This window comes from Xenopus tropicalis, chromosome 8, assembly GCF_000004195.4.
Source record: "Xenopus tropicalis strain Nigerian chromosome 8, UCB_Xtro_10.0, whole genome shotgun sequence".
In the NCBI taxonomy this organism is placed as follows: Eukaryota; Metazoa; Chordata; class Amphibia; order Anura; family Pipidae; genus Xenopus; species Xenopus tropicalis.
In genome coordinates, this window is record NC_030684.2 from 34358940 (window position 1) to 34372373 (window position 13434).

At 39.4% G+C, this 13434-nt stretch overlaps 1 protein-coding gene across 1 annotated transcript in view; it reads right to left on the minus strand.

Annotated features, from left to right (window-relative positions):
* Nucleotides 1-12826, minus strand: part of pappa (pappalysin 1) — a 160439-nt gene extending 147613 nt beyond the window's left edge. Inside the window, exon 1 of the mRNA XM_002935204.5 lies at nucleotides 11486-12826. Coding sequence (XP_002935250.1) covers nucleotides 11486-11882 — 397 coding nt within the window. The 5' untranslated portion in view covers nucleotides 11883-12826. The remainder of the gene's footprint in view (nucleotides 1-11485) is intronic.
* Between the last annotated feature and the right edge of the window lie 608 nt (nucleotides 12827-13434).

Below are 13434 nucleotides of genomic sequence, written 5' to 3' on the forward strand. Positions count from 1 at the left end.
TTAAAAGTAGTTTTGCAGCTCCCCTTTTAAATCACTAAGCTGAAAAATGTTATAAAGCAAGCCTGTATGTACGGCATGAGGTTGTCATATTCAGACAGACAATGAACCATCATGGATCTCCTCAAGGCCAGGATTCAGCCACTTATCAAGTAGTTCCACTCTTTTTTTTTTATATGTTTATATGTTGCAAGTTTTTCCTGCCTAAATCAAAACAGTAGTTTGGTATATGCGGTATATGGTATAGTCTTAAAATGAGGGCTATATATAAGCAGGTTACCAGGGGTCCCCGTAATAGAACGAGGCAGGAGTTTAGAGCACGGGGCCATGATAAGGCTAGAAATAAAGCCCGGGAAAAAGTGTTGGGTGAGAGGGATTGTGGGGAATGTAGTTCAGCAGGGGATTGGTTAATAGGAAGAATGAACAGGACAAACGGAGAGGAGCTGGGAGGAGCGCAGAGGAATGGGGCCATTTTGTTTACAGCAGCTCCCACCCTCTCACCCTTATTTGAGGAAAAAAGGGGGGGTTGTAATGGGGAGGATGTGAATGAAAGGACCGTAGTCGCAGCCGGGGTTTACTTAGCAAAAGGTGATCCAGGTGGAAAGTTAGGCCTGAGGCTAGGGATTACAGCCATAGGTCGGTGGTAAATGGGGCTGTGGTGGCTAAAGAAAGGGGTTTCTAACCTCAGGGAACTGATTGCGGTGGGGGCAGATACATCTTCCACAAAGCAGCCTTCAGCGGTTTAATGTTATTATGTTACCAAGAGTTACCAAGTTATGTTATTTAATGACATTAATATGTTATTGTTAAATGGGGTTGTGTGTAATGATTGCAAATTTGATACTGTTGCAAATAAACGGACTGCGGCCTTTTCTATCCAAAAAGGTTGTCAGGTGAGGGTTATTGGTTGTATGGGAGGGCATAGAGGCGGGGCAGGCAATATATGATTGACAGCTCAGATTTTTAATTTCAATTACCTAAACTTTCCATTCAGCACTTCCTAGATATAACCTAGATAGCAAATGCATGCAATTTTGGGGTGATAAAAATCTTGCCTTAATAACATTATCTTTAAAATGGCGCTGGCCTGCTGGCTATGATTGTTCCAAGACTAAAGGGAAAACAAAAAAAAAAGTTTAAAGTTTATTTTGCTCAACTAACATGATAGAAAAGCATTTGGAATGATTTCTTATTTCTATAAATAGTTAATATAATTAGCATTTAATTATTTTGTATATATAAAAAAAGATATATAAAATTATAATAGTAAAGCTGTAGAAAGAACAAAAAATAAAGTTATACATGTCCAGTGGACATGTAAAGATGCACGAGAAGTATCCCTTTGCAATAATAAACTCATTTAGTTTTGCTTTGGCTATAAATGACTAAAAACAGCTGTATAAACTCTGGATAATAGAATGTGCTGAACTGAAACTGAGACAACACTATTTTTCTCATAATTTATTAGGGCTAAGGTACACATGGGAGTTGTCTGGGATCAGATTTATAATATTCCTTAGCTGCTACAGGAGATGGGTTGCCAGGTAGAGGCCTTGAGAACATAATGGTGATCATAGTCATGAAAGGATGTTGGGGCATCATGTTGCCTAGTATAATTCACCTTCAGCTTCCGGCATATGTTTGTTGATGTAATAAGATAAATGCTATATCAGGGCCATATAATTTTATATTTTAGCCCAGGTTTTATGGTATTCTTCATCCAAAAACAACCAGGCAGAGCATTCCACAAATTGCTTCAGTTGAAAATGCCTTTTGTCCAATCTCATGTGTTCTTTAAGTTTATGTCACCACTAAAACTAAAGGTGGCCATCCATGCTAAGATCTGCTCGCTTGGCAAGGTCGCAACGCAAACGGATCTTTTCCCAATATCCCCACCTACGGGTGAGCGATATCGGGCTAATTTGGCGCTGGGGGTCAAATGACTCCAGGACCCCCAATCCGGCTAAAAATCAAACCTGCCCGATCGTTAGTGCCCATACATTGGCCAATAAGCTGCCGAATCTGTCTAAGGGACCGATATCGGCAGCTAGAATTGGCCCATGTATGGCCACCTTAACTTTGGTAGTCTGTCCTCCAATCCATAGGCACCATGCCTGAAAAGTAAACTTAACCTTAAAAAGTGGCCAGGACAAAACTAAACAATGGGTCAGCTCTAGTGGCCCTTGTCCACATTCATTTTGTTTAAACATTTAAGTACCACCTCCTGCATCAGCGATCGACAACTTGTTTGATCTGAGCTATGAGTACCTTTACAAAGTCCTCTGACTCCTCTATTATAAGCATTGAGCAAAAGAACATAGTTACATAGTTACATAGTTACATAGTTACATAGGGTTGAAAAAAGACCTGTGTCCATCAAGTTCAACCCATCCAAGTAAACCCAGCACACCTAACCCACACCTACCAATCTATACTCACATACATAAACTATAAATACAACCACTAGTACTAACTGTAGATATTAGTATCACAATAGCCTTGGATTAGAACGGATTAAGCACATCAGCAGGATCTGAAACCAAATTTAAAAGGTTATGATGAAGGCTGTGGCCAAAGAGTCTGATCCCACTGGCACCTTATCAAAGTCTTTATCCCAAAGTAAGTGCGATCAATATGGCAAATACAGTCATAAGTATAAAAAGTCGTCCATTTTAGGGAGTAGTACTGTTGTTCTATTCTTTATAATGCTCCCTATCATTTCCTATTCAACTGAATGGAAAGTTATCTGGAGTGAGTAACAACATACTGAACAAACTGAAAGACTTTCTACTTTCACTTTGTCTGTGAAAATCACCATACTGCCTGTTCTGGTATAGTTTCTGTCAAATTAATTAATATACTTTAAAATTGCTCACGCAAGGGAAAGAAATGCCTCTCTTCATTCTCTACCACACAAACTCATCTTTATTTTCACTATTTACTTTGTAGGAAATACTGTTAAAAATATTGATAAAGTTACCTTTGACATGTAAAATATCTGTGCAATATTGGTGAATAATGGCATAAAATGATGGCGTTATTACTGCAATCAGGCAGAGTAAGCGAAAATGCACACCTTTATGAATATAAAGGCCCCTTGTTTCTCAAACCCCCTTCTTCTAGATTGTAAACTCTACTGAGCAGAGGCCATCTTGCATCAGTTTAAGTATGTAATAGTAATGTAATGTAATAGTATGTAATCTGTATCTCCTTACCCATCTTTTGTGTAGCACTGAGGAATATGTAAGCACTTTATAAATATGTGTTGTTGTTATTATTATTATTATTATTAATAATAATATATATTATAATCTGGACAAGCTCTACATCATATATAAATGTATAAATGATGCTTTTACTTTTATGCATATAAATACATAGACGATTTATAGAAAAGAAAATCACACTTTTAATAGTGCTAAGTATCTTTTTAATAAAGCTAACTATCTAACTATCTAACTAACTAACAAGTAATTGCTATGACTACCAAAGATGTTTAGTTCTGAATGGTTCTCCATTCCTTTCATCCTTAAAGATACATTATGACAGTATAGGGTATTAAGGTAAACAATCTATCTTTCATATTTCCTATCATGAAAGGCTTAGTAAAACTAGTAGGTCTGTGCATGACTATAGGTGCACTTCAGTATGATTTTCACAGTTCTTTCATCCATTAGGATCCATTTGGTATATTTAGTTATATTGATGCCAAAATATTATCTGTTTATGGTGCTGGAGAGACTATACAAGGTGGTAGCTATTTATTAGCTCAGCTCTATTTGAAAACCCCTGTGACCTGTATAAACCCATTAAAGTAGAAAAGGAAAGGGAATTGCTTTTCAATAGGCAGAGCAAATGCTGGACTCTGAACTATTCTCTATGATTGTATACATTTATATAATGGATGGCTTCAGGGATCATTTTTATGTAAGACTGTAAAGAGTTATTAAAGCAATGCATAAACTTTTCACATATGGCTTTTAGAATAGCAACTCCATGCAACCAGGTGTTGCTTTCCTTCTAGCACTTCACTTTCACTTTTAACTGCCCAACCTTGTTCCTCCCGTTGGCATTAACTGTTTGCCCAGATTGGGACTTGAGTGCTGGCACATCACTATGCATAGGAATGTTAACACTTGTGGGATTAGCAAACTAATACTTTGCTATTTAAATATACAATGTTTGAGGCTCCCGCCTCTTAATAAATAGGGGGCACTAAATAAAAGTATACTTACAATATTCTTTATTGAGCCCCCTTGGATGCAATGTCTGCAATGTGTGTATCTAGAACTTTTCTCTCCTCTGGATCCCCATCGTAGGGCAGCAACAGACTCTATCATAAGAAACCTGAGTACACGGTATAGCAAACTGTACAAAAACGGGCTGGAACCTGTTTCTTCAATACTTCACTACTTTCTTTCTAATGGTGAACATATGTTGACTAATTCTGCCCCGAACCGGCTGAACCCTCTCTCCCACGTACGCAAGTCCCCAAGGACATTGAAAAAAGTAAAAACCCAATAGTCAGGACATAGCTATTCTAATATAGTCCTTAAACTCTAACAGAGATCCAACATCACCCCCCCTTCATATGACGATATGTTGGTATAGGGGGGCAACATTGGATCCTTTAGCGTTACCCTGCAATTGGAGGAAAAAGTGTCTCAAAAAAGAAGTAACTCTTGCATAGTACCACATAGTTCATTAAAGAAACTAATCTGTAATGCATTGTACTCATGATGCTCTAAAGCTGCCTTTACAGCCTCCATCCCCAAATCATGAGGGATTGAGATGTACAGGCTATTAATATCAAAAGATGCTATTACTATCACAGAATTCAAAATAATGTATACATCAAAGAAAATGGGAGGTGTCCCTAATTTCTTCCAGAAGACATAAAGGGTGCCAACACCTTGTTCAAAGAGGTAGCTATTGGAGCAAACCAGCAACAATGGGGCATCCAGGAGGGAAATTTAATTTTTATGCACCTCCTTGAAGGTGTTAAATACAGGTATAGTAGGAACATCTTGGATTAAATCATTTCTCAAATCCTCATTCACCACCCCCTGTATTTGGTATCAAGACAATATCTCCAAGATACAGTCAACATCATCATACGAACATCATTCACCTGGCTGAGAATCTCCTGTATGTAATACTCCTTTGCAATCACAAGTGCACCTCCCTTATATGCCAGTTTATACATTACTGATGTATCCTGCATTAAGGAATCTAAAGCTATCCTCTCCATTTGCTAATTTTATGGAGAAGCGAAATGGGACAGATTCACTTGTCACTACTGATAACGGTTTTGATAGGATGAAAGGGGGTGGGTACCGGCTTTTTTTTTTTAAGATAAACCAAGCCATTTTAGAGTTATCATAACGGCTTCAGTCGCAGACTTTGTCTCTTTACCCATACATTTGACGTTAAGTCTCAATAATCTGTGAAAGGTCTGAAAATGAACCAACAAATGTATTTTTTTAGTTGCAATATTGGAGTGCATTGTGCTTTCAGAAGGAGCCAGCACTACACATTAGAACTGATTTCAGATAACCTATTGTTTCTCCTACTCCCATGTAACTGGAGGAGTCCCAAGCCAGACTTGGATTTCTTACTACTGAGTGCTATTCTGATATATACTGGGAGCTGCTATCTTGCTACCTTCCCATTCTTCTGCTGATCGGCTGCTGGGGGGAAAGGGAGGTGGGTGATATCACATGGCTGAGGCACCCTGGGAAATGAAGAATATGGCTAGCCCCATTTCAAAATTAAATATAAAAAAATATGTTTGTGTTTTTGAAAAACAAATTCCAGTGCAGGATTCTGCTGGAGAAGTTCTATTAACTGATGTGTTTTGAAAAAAACATGTTTCCCATGACAGTATTCCTTTAACTTTGCCTAGAACAACTCCCATTGACTTCTATAGAAATTGCAAACTTGTAGATAGTAAACTTTTACATTGAAGACACACAAGTTTTTTTTAAACATAATTCCAATTTGAGTTTTTTATAGCAAAAAAAAAAAAAAACTCTAATTGTGAAAAAAACAAACTTGAACATCACTAAGCACCATTAATATGATTGGTAATGGCTTTCGTGTAATTACGGTTGCCACTTGGCTGGTATTTTACCAGTCTGACTGGTTAAAATGTTGCTTGATTGGGATTGGGATAGAACAAAAATATATAGGAAGGCCAGTATTTTTTCCCCAGAAAAGTGGCCACCCTATGTGTAATATATATAGAGATTTATATTATATTTGGAGTAGAATTTATAGAGCAATAATCTGGGAAAGACCTCACGCAGCTGGTTAGGATACTGCCCTCTGTCTGTGCTTTGGTGAAACTTAAGAGGAGTTAAAATCTTTTATTCAATTTTATGACTGGATGCTAATTAAAGTTTCTTCTCCTTGTGCAATAAAGCCAAAGTCAATTTGAGCAGTAAAGTGCCAGTAAAAATACCAGTGTGGGGGTGGGCGGAAGGAGAATCTGACAATTTACAGTTTAATGCTTTTGTTTTTAGAAAAGAGAACAACAGTGCAGAGTATGAGGAGAGCCAATCCAATGAGTGGGGGAATGTAAACAAATGTAAACAAATAAAAATGCACACATTACTTTCTTGGACTATTAAACAACCATCAACATTTCGTATACATTATAGAATCATATGTAATGGAGGACTTGAAATACATAATCTGAAACCTTTATTTGTAATTATGTGCTATTCACACTGTCCTACTACTATACTAATATAAGGACATGCTGGAAATAGCCATGGCAAGTCTGATTACAATCAACCAATATATAAAAGTTATAAAAATGGAATAAAAGTGACATAAAAATATATATAGTTACAAATAGGCAAAGTTTTTCTTAGGTCTTGTTACCTATAGCAACTAGTTTGTTTGTAAATGGCTGACCAGTAAACACTACCTGCTAATTGGTTGCTACAAATAACTAGACCAGTAGCAAACTTTGCACCTTTTACGAGATTTATATTGCTACTAACAGAAGCCCATATTTGCCAAGCATCTATTTTACTAGATACACCTGCCATTCTGATGTAAATGGATAATTGGTCAGTGACACCATTATTTATGGAGGTATAAGTGTTACCTCAGATTTACTGAGGAGTTACATAAAGTAAATGCACAAGGCTGCAGAGTAAGTGGTTTTATATAGGTTTATAACGTTTTAATATATTTAATAATGAATGGATTTTAGTGCAAGCATGTAGTGTAGGGATCCCCATGGGCAATCCCAATTGGGAATAGATGAAGAATTTAAGGGAGTTGGAAAGATGTTAGTGCTATACAAAAGCACTGCAGCCAAGTAAAGCTGTGCATGCTATTACTTAAATCATTCAGTGAATAATATAGGGAAGGTGGTCATACTTTGAGCAATGTCCATCAGTGAATAATGCACCGACAAGCTTCTCATAAAACTGACCTTAATGTGCGGTATGGTACATTGTAGGAATATGATAGGGAACTTTGACTGTAAACTCCACTGTGGCTGGAATAGTGTGGTCTGTAAAGTGCTGCATACAACTTGTTAAAGCTATATAGATGCAACAACGACAAAAATAACATTTATACATGGCCTGTGTGTGGATGATATGGTGACATTTTGTATTGCGTTTTAAGGGTTGCTGATACATTCACCCAATTCACAAAGTTACTTGCACTAATCTTATTGTACAGCGCTGCGGAATATGTTGGCGCTTTATAAATAAATGTTAATAATAATACATGTTTCCAGTAACATCCTGTAAATGCTATGTACCCATTCATCTGTGTTTGAGGGAACCCTGGAACTACCACCAACTTGGACCTGCCAGGATTTCCCTAGTGGGGTATGTCCATGGGCCCTACTGGCTTGCATTAAGTGAATCAGAAGTTAATGCCTTTATTGATTTGGAAGTGACACCATTCCAACTCTTATTTAAGCTTGCTGCATTGCTCACACGTTGCAGCAGACAAAACTTATCAGGCATTTCCAAAAACACCTGAATTCTGAAGGGAAAATGCTGCATTGTGGTTTTAAAAAACATTGTCATATACATCCAGTTTTGCACTGCTTCAAAAATAAGCCCTTCTGTTCTAGTACTTAGGAATACATGTATGATTGCCTATATTGTTCTGTCTAGTTTTCAGACTTTACCTACCGACTACCAAAAACATAAATATATACTTCATAACTGGACAGGTGGAAAACCTATCTTTACCCCCCCCCCCCTTGGCTAAGGCTACTTAGGTTACTAGATAACTTAGAATGGCCCAGTTTGATGTGGTTAATGCAAACTAAATGCTAGCTATGGCATTGCGGGGTTTAGGAGATTGAAGTGTGCACGTTTAATTGGCCCTGTAATGCCTTTACTAGTGACATGGGAAGCATCCTCAGAAACACACTTATGGTGTTATGGTGCAGTCACAGCTAGATTCAGTAGTGCCTGAGTGTTGCTCGGGAAATGCCAGCAGCAGAAATCCCCTGATAGTTTATAAAATGACGTCATATGGAGAGTCTGCAAAGCACTTCTGGAGATTTCCAGGCAGATATTAATCATAAAATAAAACTCTTTCATCCTGTTCCATAATTAGAGCCACCTATATTTTAGTATTTCTTCACAATGTTGGCTACAGCTGTGAAGCTGATCCGGCATAATAAACAAATTCATACGAGTCTTATAAGGTCAACTTCACTGACACTAATTATATTCAGTGCTCAGAAATGTCCTCGTTTACTAGATAAATGCAGATTTCCTTAATTACTTTAGAGGGTAAGTGTCACTAGAACAAAAGCAGCTCAATTCTCCTTTCCAGTCCCCCATGTGTTAAGTCAATTCTGGCCACCTATCAATTGATCATATAACCCCAGAATTTTACAAATCACCGGTGCACAAAAATTGTCCTCACAACAACCTTAAGAAGGCAAAAAACAATGTTCCAAAACGTACACAAACTTGCCCAAAAAGTGCCCACCACTCACAGCTCAAGCAAACAATCAGTTCAAACAATCAATTCAAACAATCAATTCAATCGCTGTTTAAATAAACACTTTGAAAGGGGACCTAAAGAAAAAACGCATCAGTGGCATTTTCTCATTCTTTTTGCTGACAAGTTCTGGATGTGCTTAGGTCATAGCAGACAGGTTCTTTCTGAACATAGCTCTTTAGTCAGTTAAGATAAATGTCTTGATACTAACAGCTTTATATTCATCATTATTGCCCTTTCTGGTAAAGTTACATTGTTATTGCCATGATACATTTTCCAATGTTCTACTAATGCAACTAAATTGCAGCCAGAGTCCCTACAATTGTCTCCATTTTTGCTGTCTATGCTACATTGCGTTGATAAAATCACACTGCAAGAATTCCCTTGAACACTTTAGGGATGCAATTAATTTGGACTGTTTGTTACAAGACACTTCCCATTTTATTCTAGCACGTCTGCGACAGCACGACGATTGGTAAATGCCATGTGCTCAAGATGATAAATAAATAACAAAACACGTGGTTATCTGAGAGCTAAACTGGGATCCAAATGGCCAGAAGCAAGAAGGATTGTAACCACAAATATTATTACATGTACTAATGCACATGAATTATATCTCTGTATGAATGTTGGTGGGTGCTGACTACTGTGCGGAAAAATATATACTAAGGCATAAAAGAGCACCAAGTGATAATCAGAGGGATCAGGAAAAGTGGAAACTGTGCCACTAAAGTAGAACATACAGCTTTATTTACACTAACAGAGCAAATTGTCACTGCTGCCAGGAAAGAATCAGAGGGAGAGCCCCTTGGATGGAATCCATATGTTTATTCATACCACGGAAGCTAGCTAAGCTTAAACTAGGGTCACCCTTATGGAACATACCCCTCGCTGTATGAGCTAAGATCTTCCTCTCCCACCGCAACCTCATCTCCCACAGAAGGGCACCTCCCAGGACTGCCATCAAACCTCAAGGTATAATTATATCCATCTACTTTCCAGCTAACAATTCCTTTGGAGGTTTATTTACATCCCTCTTGGATAAACCAGACAGGTCTGAATTATTATGTTGCCAAGGGGGTCCATAGATGTTTGTTTAGCATTCCACAGCCAAGGCGGGCTAATTTTATCCGGATGTATGTTTGTTGCCATGAGTTGAAGGTAATCCATAACCATGTGCTTAAAAAAAGCCAGAGGAAAAGGGAATTCCTCTCCCACGCCATTCATCTCTCTAGATTCCTGTACTTCTCTTTATCGTACAGCCATTCAGTCTGTTTACACTATCTGATGCCCTGTGTACACTGTTACTTTCAAATACAGGAATGCCAATAGCATCTTGCTAGTTAACTATTGGATACGAAGTTACGGATGCCTCTGTTTCTATGCACACAAGGGTTAATAACGCTGTCAAAGCTTGGGAAACGTTTGTACACATAGTCAGACGTAAATTCCACAAAGCATCATAAGACCTCAGAACAAATCACATATGAAAGAGAAGTTACAAACCGCAACAAGTTAATTGTGTTAAAGCTTCCCCAATAAATCTCAGAAAGGGAAGTTATTGCCAAGCAAACTGGGCTCACAATCAAAGAAGGTTAAGTGCCGGCTGTTAGCTCTGGGGGCCAGGAATTCCCTTTGCACACCTCGGGCTGCTGCATTTCTGATCACACTGCCGTAATGGTTTTGCTGCTGCTTGTGTGCGTAACCCTGGTATGTTTACACTGTAAATAAAACAACAGTCCCATCTCTGTACACTAACCATATTCTTTTCCTAAAACATGCAAAGCTGCTCACATCCAAACAACACAGGCTGTTTTGCTCAATACCAACTTAACACATTGTCTTTCATCAGGGTCCTGCACTACAGCCCACTGCTTTGAAGAACCAGGACTACACTCAATATGCAGGGTTGTTGCAGAGCCGGACTGCTTGAGTGAGGACAACACAGTGACGCAGCCAAATACTAAGAGAATTCTACAGTTATTGAATTTTCAATACAAGGAGTCCTTCCACTTGCATTTCCCGCACGCTGCCAAGAAAAATAATGTATGCAAGTAAACAGCCATTTAGTCAGGTATCTGGGTTATTGTGACAAGCTGAGGAAGTTCCTTTCATTTAGTAGTGCCATAGATCCACCTAGTGCATGTGTGCCAGGGGGCTATAACATGAATAAGGCAGATAAAGCAATTCATTTCACCTGCTGTCCCCTAAACTGCAGTTCTTTGTTGTCATTAGAAACAAATCCAGGCAGGGCTGATTTTTAAAAACATAAACATAAGCCCATTTTCTCTTCCATTCTGGGAACCCTGCAGCACACTCCTTGCAAAGTTTCTCTCTTGCCTGACAGCCAACACACACAGACACACACACAAATAAGCCTGAGGTTTCTGTACCCACCATAACAAACATCTGATAGATTGCATGGCACTTACCCCCTGGGTAACACATCCCCGGCTTGGGGAGACAGTAAACACATGCAGCAAAACGCACCTACCTGCGATCACTGCTGGAGATTTCTGCCCTCCCTCGGCTCGGAGCCAAACTTGTAAGGTGAATGTGTCCCTTGGCAACTCATTACCCGACTTCAAACGCAGCTGGTCCCCATGCCCTGTGAAATAAAGAGCCTTTCCCGGGGCTGGCACATTAGAACTTTCCTTGGCTTCCCGCTGCTTCCTTCTTTGGGGTATCCGCAAGTGTTCTATGCTGGGGAGGGATCGCCGGCCCCTTGCAAGACTAGTGGCACAAGATCCCTCCGATCCCCTGCGCAGGCTGCGGGGATTCCGGACGTTCCTCCGTGGCCGTTGCGACCGCTCGTCCATCCCACACTGAGAAGCACTTGCCAAGGCTGCACAGAGGAGCCCAAGAGGCAACAGCAAACTCCAGAGCAGCATGTCCAACAGTCCCCCCCTTCTCCCCACTGTCCTATCCCGATCTGCCAGTTTTGGACTCTCTCCTCTTTTGGGCACTGGACCTTTTTTTTTTTTTTTTTCTTTTCTGGGTGTTGTTGGCTTAAATCTTCCTGATAGAGAAATCTTGGACTTAGAAAAACAAGGTGAACTTGATGGTTTGCTCTTTTCTTGCAATAAAGGTATCCACTGCTTTAATCAGTTCCCTTAGTTTTGAATCCATTTTTTTTTGTTTGTTTCAAATCAGAGAGGGGGGGATATGAAATATCTGACACTAAAATGCTTATCTCACCCACTTAAAACATGCTGCAGTAGGATATATATTTATATATATATGTATATCATTTTTTGCCTTCTTTATAACAGAAGCTTAAGCCCACACTATCCCCTGGCCCCCTCCTCTCTCCTCCCTTACAAAATGAAAGAAAAGCCCCCTCCTAGGATGAGTAAACAAGAATATGCTAATCTACTCATGGGTGCTCCACCTTCTCATTCCCTACTGAATGATTCCCATTAAACTGCAGGGATCATGCCTGATCAATCATGATTCAGTGCAGGCTGATGAGTGTATGACTGTGTGGCTCATCTTCTCATGTTATTCCTACAGACTCCCTTGCAGGTAGTGGGAAAGTGAGCCTGCAGTGCCCCTTCTTCTTCTCTTGCCTCCCCACTTCCCATGCTCATCCCCACACAGAGCGCACATTCCCAGTTCATTCCCAGTTCTGCCGCTTTTACCTAAGACGAAAAGCAACTCCTCGCTGTCTCCTTCATGCCTGTGTGTGCGCACTGTTGGAAACCCTCATTCCCACTCTCGCAGCTTCTAAAGGAGTCTTGAAACTTGATTCTCGGCTGCCTTTTTTCTGCAATGGCATTCTTTCGCAGGTTTTATCCTTCCTTCCCCCTTCTTATTATTTTCTTTAAAGTTCTTCAAATCCCCCCCCCTCCCTTTACTCTAACCCCCCCCCCTCCCTTCTTCTCTCAGTTCACTTGTGAGCAGCTAATCCAGAGGTTGCATCAAAAAAAAAAAAAAACTCTCCATCGGATGATCAAAAAAAATAATAATAAATAAATAAAATAAAAAATGCAATAGTTGCTCCAAATTGCTGCAGAACAGTCAGGCTTAACGTTTAATTTTCAGTGTGTAATAAAACACAAAAAAAACCCTGGAATAAAAAAAAATAATTATGATGACAGAAAAAAACCATATAGGTGTAAAAAAATAGTCAATAGCAAAATAAAAGACTGGAAGACAGTCCTCCTTATCTCTTGCCTGCCAGAAGCACAGGTAAGTAGGCTCTCACTGCTTGCCGTTTTGTAGATCTCGTCTTCTGTAGTGGGACGTTTTTTCTCTTCTTTCTGTTTTTTTTTTCATCCTGCTTTCTTGTATTGAATTTTCACTTTAAAAGGGTCTCTGCAGCTCCCCCTAATGGCCATCAAAGGGATGGGATATATGTGTTGCCTGCACATCAGCCTCTTTTTGCTGTGCATCAGCATCTGTATGTTTGTGTGTCTATGGGGGGAGGAGAACTGTCTCTGA